We start from the raw sequence: 8,665 nt of genomic DNA, 5'->3' as shown, positions 1-8,665 counted from the left end.
AGCTCAGACTAGCCATGCAGTGATTGATGACGTCACATCACACTACGCTCTATTTACCAGCCTTTGTTTTCGGTATTTATTATTTCACAGTTTGCATATAAAGAAGCTGGTATTCAGTATTCCACTCTTTTCCTCCCTTCCTGCATTAGATAGTTGTGCTATCGAATATCGAACCATAAATCTTAAAGACCGTTATCAAATTATCAAAGCACATGTCGGGAGTTTCGAACTGATCATTCGAAATCCCCGCCATTTAACTCCACAAACATTTCGTTAAATTAGGGTAAGACTGGAAGATCTCGCGGGCGTTTCTATGAAGGAGTGTTGTCCAATACGTGACGGTATTGTGGCGTAAATTTCAACCACCTGGTGGGGAAGGAGCGGGTGTCAGAGAAACGAAGCTTTTGTTATTTACAAATTATGAAAATGATATTGTATTGTTTTACCATGACAAAAATATCGATGTATATGTTTAGAGCCAAGGACTCTCTAGTTTGTTGGATTCTGGCAAATTATGGCCTTCAGCCGAAGTTTTAAGTTTACCCTTTGATCTGACGTAAGACTTTGACTGTTTCTCTGTCTTGTAGTCGATAGAGAAACTCTATCAAACCCCTTATTGAATAAATAACGTAAGAGTTCCCGCGCATCTCACAAGGACACTTTAGTTAGCGCGGGAGACAGTAGTTTTCCTCGGAGCTGTCCTGAACAACGCTTGTTCATTCCTGCCTATAGATCCATCCAACTATGAAAGTACGCTTATGAGTTTGTGAGTCTCTCCGTCTCCGGCTCCTAGCCACCATGATACCAGGTCGGTTCCTTTGTGAGTCTGTGTATGTACATTTGTATCGCTCTGTAAAATTGTCACCCTTGAGATTGGGGATTAGTTTTATGCCTCAAATAATGCCTGTAGGCCTTGGTATGTGATTTATCATAGATTTGTTATTATATTTTCGAAACTTAGTCTTATTCAGTCCAACGTGGACTCTGTGTTTCATGAGCACATGTTGAAAACCCCCTAAGGGTGACAGATCTAACTTTCTATTTGCCTGAAGTGTTATTGTGTGTGTTTTTTCTTTATCAAATGATTATTTTTGTAATAAACTTAAAATTGTGATCATATTTTATTGAATCCTGAATAGTTTTGGAAAGCAAACCTCTTCAGGTCTTGTCATCGGCCCATTCCATCGGGCCTAGAATCATTAATTTCAATAAGTCGGAGAAAAATTCAGGACATCACAAATTAGAAATAATTCTAAGCGTGTTTCCAACTAGTCATTTGACCATTGTAGCATTGCCTAAGAATATAGTTTTGACAAAGATACTCTTTAAACTCCAAAAATTATACTATAATTGAGAAAGAATTAGCGAGTTTTCCTGTAGTAATTATATTCAACGACCTAGGTCCTACAAATGTCAGGTTATGGAAATCTTTCGGCATAATTGTGTGTAATTCCATGAATGTAAATTCAGCATCACCAATCGTGTTATTTGCCTTTGCTGATGCTTCACATCTCGTGATATTATTATTATTATTATTATTATTATTGTTATTATTATTATTATTATTATTATTATTATTGTTACTATTGGTACAAAGGCTACAGCCCTACCCAAGACTCGAGAACAATGGTTTGCTTTTGGAGTGTCCTTCTCCTAAAAGAGCGGCTTACCGTAGCTAAAGTCTCTTCTACCCTTACGAAGAGGATAGTAACCACTGAACAACTACAGTGCAGTAGTTTACCCCTTGAGCGAAGAAGAATTGTTTGGTAATCTCTCTCAGTGTTGTCAGGTGTATGAGGACAGAGGAGAATATGTAAAGAATAGGTCAGACTATTCGGTGTATGTGTAGGTAAAGGGAAAATGCACCGTATCCAGAGAAGGCTCCAATGTAGTACTGTCTGGCCAGTCAAAGGAACCAATAACTCTCTAGTGACAGTATCTCAATGGGCGGTTGGTGCCCCGGCCCGCTTGCTACCTGTGAAACCATTCTTTGATAATGGCTTTCAACAGAGTGACGGTGATTTCGTACACTGGTGTTCGGTATGAGATCTTATGAAGAGAAGTAAATGCGATCTGAAAACCTATAAAATTGGAGAAACATATAAATGTAAAATTGGATATACAATTGGCAATAAAAAACAATTACGAAATGGCCTAAACATTTTTATAGCAAAGGGTTATTTTAATCAAACAGGATAAAGAAAGTCAATTTCTTCCTCGATACAAAGATGTCAAGAAATGAATGTGGGTTGAACTTACAAAATCAGGATGAAATTATCAACTGCATGATGACACCCAGTAAAATCAATGAAGGTAATTGGAAATAATTGTCTTTATTCATTCCAAATAGGAGTGACAGTTTCTTGTGAATCTTTGCCAAAATTGGTAAAAATGGTCAAAATTATTTCTAATATATCATTTTTATTGACTTCTAGAATAAATCAAGATTGACTTGGAAATGTCCTTACTTTTTTGTGACAATTGGAAGCGTCAGTTACAGTTAAACATAGTGTTAAATCTCATCTATTAGAGAAGGAAAGTTACCTTATGGAGACAATATATATATATATATATATATATATATATATATATATATATATATATATATATATATATATATATATATATATATATATATATATATATATATATATATATATATATATATATATATATATATATATATATATATATATACATATGGGATAATGTTAAAACGTATCATGGGGAAAAAGGTCTAAAACACGTGAATGGAGCAATAGATATTTAGTACTAGATATTCCATGTAATGGGTTACCATTTTGTTTGGTCTCTTATTTTGTTCGTTGTCGATTTTTTTTTATAATGAGAATATCAATTAAAGAAATAACTTCTGCGTGGAAAATAATCATTAAAGTTAAAAGATTGTAAAATGTAGTAACCATGATTATACATGATTTTTTAGTGCATTTGTACAATAGATTTAAATAAAGAGAAATTAGTTTTGAGTCATTAGCAAATGATTAGTGTATATATTTATCTAAATATGAGTGCACGTTGCTTATTTGTACATTTGATGAAACAATATTTCCATAAAGAATGTGAAGTATTTTATCACGATAGATAGTCATCAAAATATCTTGCAATGGTAAATTTTCTGAAATTCTAATGTTATTCTTAACCGGATGATGAAGAATACTGAACTTTTGCAAAGCAAGCTAATGCTGAATGGTGCTCTTCACCGGCCAATGGTGCTCAGTAACGTCACAAAACTTAACTCCGCTATGTTGTTTGACCGCACAACTATAAAAAAATAGTTTTTATTGTTTCTCTGTATGCAGGAGCATGTCGTATATTCCCTCTAGAAGTTTCAACCAATTAGTTTTGACAAATAATGAAGATTGACCACTATGGGGACATTACTATGAATCACTGAAGGTTAGACAGTAACTTTCATAGGTTGAATCATACGCGGCTCCTTCTTCTTCTCTTTAATTTCCTCTCAGCTGTGACGGGCCGAGAGAGGGTTGTGAACTCAAAGGCAGGATGCAATCAACTGAGTACTATATTAAAGAACACTTTCCTTTATATACAAAACCTCAAGGCAACAGGAAAATAAATGTTCGACGAAATGACAATGTTACAGAGGAAAATCGCAGACATGATTATTCGGGTTCTTTTTAGCGCGAGGGAAGAGCGCAGATACAAGCATAATATATACAAAATAATTTATGTACGATCGTGTGACACACGGTTGGTACACAGCAAACCACAAACTTTATAAACAATAACAACATTTAAAATCATCAGAGAAAATAACGTTCACTGATCTCAAATGAACTAAGAATAATGTCTTATAATTTGTGTATACTATCAGCAATTAATTAAGGATCAAATCATTAAAATATATAGAAATAAATACAAGAGAATGTGAGCGAAATGATTTTGGAACGGTGGAAGCTACTGAAAGAAAACGGCTGACAGCAAATTACTAGAGGCCTGACTAAAATGAATGACTAATTTTGCATGACACGATATCAATATTTGACATTCTCCCCACCATAAGGGCGAAGGCACTTATCTTAACAAGTTTCACACTAAGGAGATGAGTGGGTGTCTGGATATTTATATGGACAACCCATCCTAACATAGGAACAATAACAAGCCTGTAAGTTATAACATACTGTACCATCAACTGAAGTCACAATACAACTCAAATTATTCAAACAAGTCATTTACAAATCTAATTTGTGAGGTCTTTTAATTTGGCGACCCTTCTTAGAATACATGTTACCATCAACAACAGTATTTCTATTAGGATTCTTTTCAGCTGTCTTATCATCTATTACATCAATATTCACTAAAGAATTATCATTTACATGTTCAGGGACTTCCACAGAAAGATTCTTTAAACCAGGGTTCAAGTAAGCATTGATCTCCAAATCATGAAGTCTTTGTATTGATTTGTTAACAATACCTTTCCTAGTTTTAACATCAACACTGCGAATCAACCCATCCCTTCCAGGGTATACATTTACAATAACTCCAATAGGCCACTGTAATCTGGGCATATGATCTTCTTTAACAAGCACAGTGCTACCAACATTCAATCTATATTTTTGGTTAAACCCCTTAACTACAAAAGGTAGATTTGCTATGTAATCTTTCCTCCACACATTCCAAAACTGTTTCAACCTTTTGTTTCCAGTTTCTTCTCTACCACGTAGATCATCTGGAGTTACAACATATGGTTCAATGTCAACAGGGGGTTTAGAAGTTATATTCCTACCAAGAATAAAATGAGAAGGGGTAAGATAATGTTCAAAGTCTGGCTCATCACTCACAAAGGTCAGAGGTCGAGAGTTTATGCATGCCTCAATTTCTACAAGAGTAGTCTCTAATTCATTCTTACTTACATATCTAATTCCCAAAGTCTTTTTCAAGGCTACTTTAACTGACCCTACAAGTCTCTCAAGCCAACCTCCCCACCATGGTGATCTTGGTACGTTAAACCTCCATTTAGGTGCTAAGTGTCCAAATCCCTACTGCACTTCCGAGGAGGCTGCGACAAAGGTTTTGGCATTATCAGAATAAATTACGATCGGAATACCTCGACGAGCAGCAAGTCTCTGTAAAGCCTCCATAAAATCGACCAATGGCATGGACTCCGTGAGTTCCAGATGCACTGCTCTAACTATAGCACAAGTAAAAAGCAACATATATAATTTCTTTCCTGGATAATCAGCACTAAATACTGGCCCTGCAAAATCTATACCTGTAACTGCAAAGGGGGGGGGGGGGTGCTGGAGTAACCCTCAAATCAGGCAATGGGGCAGCAGGTTGACTACAAGGACGGCTATCGTGCAGGCAACAATCTAGACACTCCCGTACAACAGTCTTAGCCATTCTTCTTACACCAGTTACATTAAAACTAGATCTTAATGATGAAACAATGCTGTTTACACCAGCATGTTTTAGAAACTTATGTTGAAACTGTACTAAAAGCTTGGAGAAATGTCCTTTAGGAAAAATGACTGGGTGTTTTGACTCATAACTCAAGTCAGAAAACTGAAGTCTACCCTTTATCCTCACAATACCTTTATCATCAATAAATGGATCCAATTTTCTTAATTTAGAATTTTTAGGAATCAACCTTTGATCAGACAAAGCTTGGATTTCACTGGGGAAAGCTTCTCTTTGCACTACATAAATCAACCTTGCTTTAGCCTTATCTAATTCTTCAGTAGTAAAACCACCAGTATTCACAGCAAACCCTGACCCTTTTGCTTTACAATTGCTTATAAACCTTTGAACATACCCAACAATTCTTATTGACTTATTAAGATTATTGTATTTTTCAACATCAAACATGGGAGTTGCAGTCTGGACACTTAAGCATACTAGATGGTCTTCAGATTCATAATTTAGTCTCATTAACAATAATGGAGTTATCACCGCCCTGAATACTAAATGTAGGATCCGACAAATTACAAGGACCACTAAACCAAAGGTTATTTCCAACAAGTTTTTTCCACTAGTAACCCTCTAGTCATCAAGTCAGCCGGATTATTTGATCCACTACAGTGATGCCAGTGACTGGGAGGTGTCAAGTGCAGAATTTCTCTAACTCTGTTGTTAACAAACACATCCCTTGTCACTGAATCACTCCTTATCCATCCTAAAGTTATAGTTGAATCTGTCCAACATACAATCCCAGGTTTGATCTTAAAATCCAGAGCCCTTTCGACAAATCTTACCAATCTAGCACACAATAAGGCTCCCATTAATTCCAATTTAGGAAGGGTAAGTTTCTTAATTGGTGCTACTCTGGCTTTAGACATGACAAGTGATGATTGACAATCATTTCCAAGACAAACCCTTCAGTATATACATGCACCAAATCCCTTCTCAGAGGCATCTCCAAATCCACGTATTTCAATGTGTTTAATACTCTTCCAAGGTACATTCGTAAAATAACATCTCCTTATAGCTAGGGAACTCAAGTATCTAGTACTATCAATCCATTTCTTGAACTTTCTCTCTAATTCATCTGGCAACTTGTCATCCCAAGAAATACCCAACTTCCATATATCCTGGAATATTATCTTTACATACATTATAAAGGGGCTGATAAACCCACAATGATCAAGCACCTTAGCTATCAAACTCAAGACAGTTCTCTTTGTATATGAAATTTCAAAATCAGGACCTAGATGAAGACCACAATAAGAAAATGTATCATCATAATTTGACCATTTAAGACCTAGCACCATATTAATTTCATCATCACTCAAAATTTGCATTTTGTCCTTAAATTTAGAAGCAATTACTACACTATTGGAAGAAATCTTTTCAAGGGACATATTAGCATCAGCCATAATGTCATATGCAGTCTTAAATTTAGTTGCTACTTCTTCTACAGTATCAGCTCCGCTAAACCAATTGTCCACGTACATATCTCTTTTTAAATCTTGAACAGCTTCACATTCTGAGTAATTGCTTAAATGGTGTTTAACAACAACATTTAGTAGAAATGGGCTTGAGGTGTTGCCAAAAACAACTCTATTGAATCTCATATGCCTTACTCCATCTTTACCTGGCATCAAAAATCTATGGAAATTTTTGTCCTGACTGTGAACATTAATTTGTAAAAAGGCCTTAACAACATCAGCAGAGATCACGTACGGCCAACATCTAAATCTAATCAATATCCCTACTAAATCTGGGTTTAGAGAAGGACCTGTCAACATGCAATCATGAAGCGAGATTCCATTAGGCCCCTTAGCAGAAGCATCAAAAACTGGACGTATCTTTGTAGTGCTGCTATTTAATTTAACAACAGGTCTATGAGGCGTGTAATAAATGAGTCCCTGTGACACCAAGTCCTCAGAGGGAATTTCCTCAATTATCCCCAAGGACTCATATTCATCAAAAACCTTCATATACGCATCCTTTAAATCTTCATCTTTATCAAATCTAACCAAAAGCTTATTTAATCTCTTCATTGCTTGATTTACATTACTCATCAATGAATCCTTAATACTGTTATTTTTCCAAGGCAACTGAACTTCATACCTGCCATTTACAAAATCTATTTTATCTTCAAACTCTTGAACTACACTTTCCATGATATCTTATTTATATACCTTTCTAGTAATACCAATAGTTTCTAAATCCCAAAAATATGACATATCAGCATCGGATACCCCTGATATACTTAAGAGCTGGGGAGATGAGGACACAAAGTCTGATAATGATGACGTACTTACAACCTTAGTAAAATTACACCCCTTGCCAACATTTCCCGATAAAACCCAACCAAACACTGAACTCATGGCAACAGTTTTCCCCACCTGTACAGCATCTTTAGGATTCATGAGGCTCCAGTAGTAATCCAGACCTATAAGAATATCTATTTCTAAAGGAGAACTATCATCAAAGTCATCTGCTAAATCTAAATGACTAAAAGCATCTAGGATGTGGGTTGGAACTACTGGTCTAACTAAGGGGTTACATATCTTTGGAATACTTGCAGCAAAAATGGGAATAATTTTACCTTTATTATCCAAGACATTTAACTTGTAAACATTACTTTCTATATTCTTACCAGAGCTATGCCCACCAAAGCTACTGTAAGGGGCTTCAGTCCTAGTAACCCATTCAGGTTTACAAATTTCTGTAAACTTACTACTAACATAAGAGCGATCATAACCACTATCGAACAACAATTTAGCAGTGACAAAACCTCCCTTATTATTCATTACCTTCACCTTAGCCGTTTGTAATACAGTCTTATTACTATAGTGGCCTGACAACATACTAGCTGAGGGAGGTGCCACGTGATCACCATTTTCTACTTTTGTTTGCGGGGCCATATTCACCTTAATGCCACACATTACTACATTATGGCCACCTTGACACTTAGTACACCTTACTTTACAATTTTTAGAAATATGGCCTTATTCAAACATTTAAAACAAACACCTAATTCTCTTATCTTGTCATACCTCTGCTGCCCATCCAATGCTAAAAACTTGTAACACCTTTCAGATTTATGGTTTAGCTTCATACAAAAAACACAATTTGAACCTTCACTTTGAGAAACTGCATGTAAGGCAGAGGTTGTATACAAATTATCTCTGCCATCTTTACTATTAATATTCTTTCTTTCCTCATTTCTACCATG

At 35.6% G+C, this 8,665-nt stretch overlaps 1 protein-coding gene across 1 annotated transcript; it reads right to left on the bottom strand.

Annotated features, from left to right (window-relative positions):
- Nucleotides 1–6,359: 6,359 nt before the first annotated feature.
- On the bottom strand, nt 6,360–7,607 carry LOC137640932 (uncharacterized). The gene has a single exon (XM_068373389.1). The coding sequence runs from the start codon at nt 7,605–7,607 to the stop codon at nt 6,360–6,362; it is 1,248 nt and encodes a 415-aa protein (XP_068229490.1).
- Between the last annotated feature and the right edge of the window lie 1,058 nt (nt 7,608–8,665).

The sequence above is a fragment of the Palaemon carinicauda genome, chromosome 5 (genome assembly GCF_036898095.1).
Source record: "Palaemon carinicauda isolate YSFRI2023 chromosome 5, ASM3689809v2, whole genome shotgun sequence".
Taxonomy (NCBI): domain Eukaryota; kingdom Metazoa; phylum Arthropoda; class Malacostraca; order Decapoda; family Palaemonidae; genus Palaemon; species Palaemon carinicauda.
This window is presented reverse-complemented; position numbering and strand designations above follow the sequence as displayed.

Bases quoted from the DNA above. Each gene is read 5' to 3' on its own strand.
- LOC137640932 (XM_068373389.1), bottom strand. From the start codon at position 7,607: ATGGAAAGTGTAGTTCAAGAGTTTGAAGATAAAATAGATTTTGTAAAT.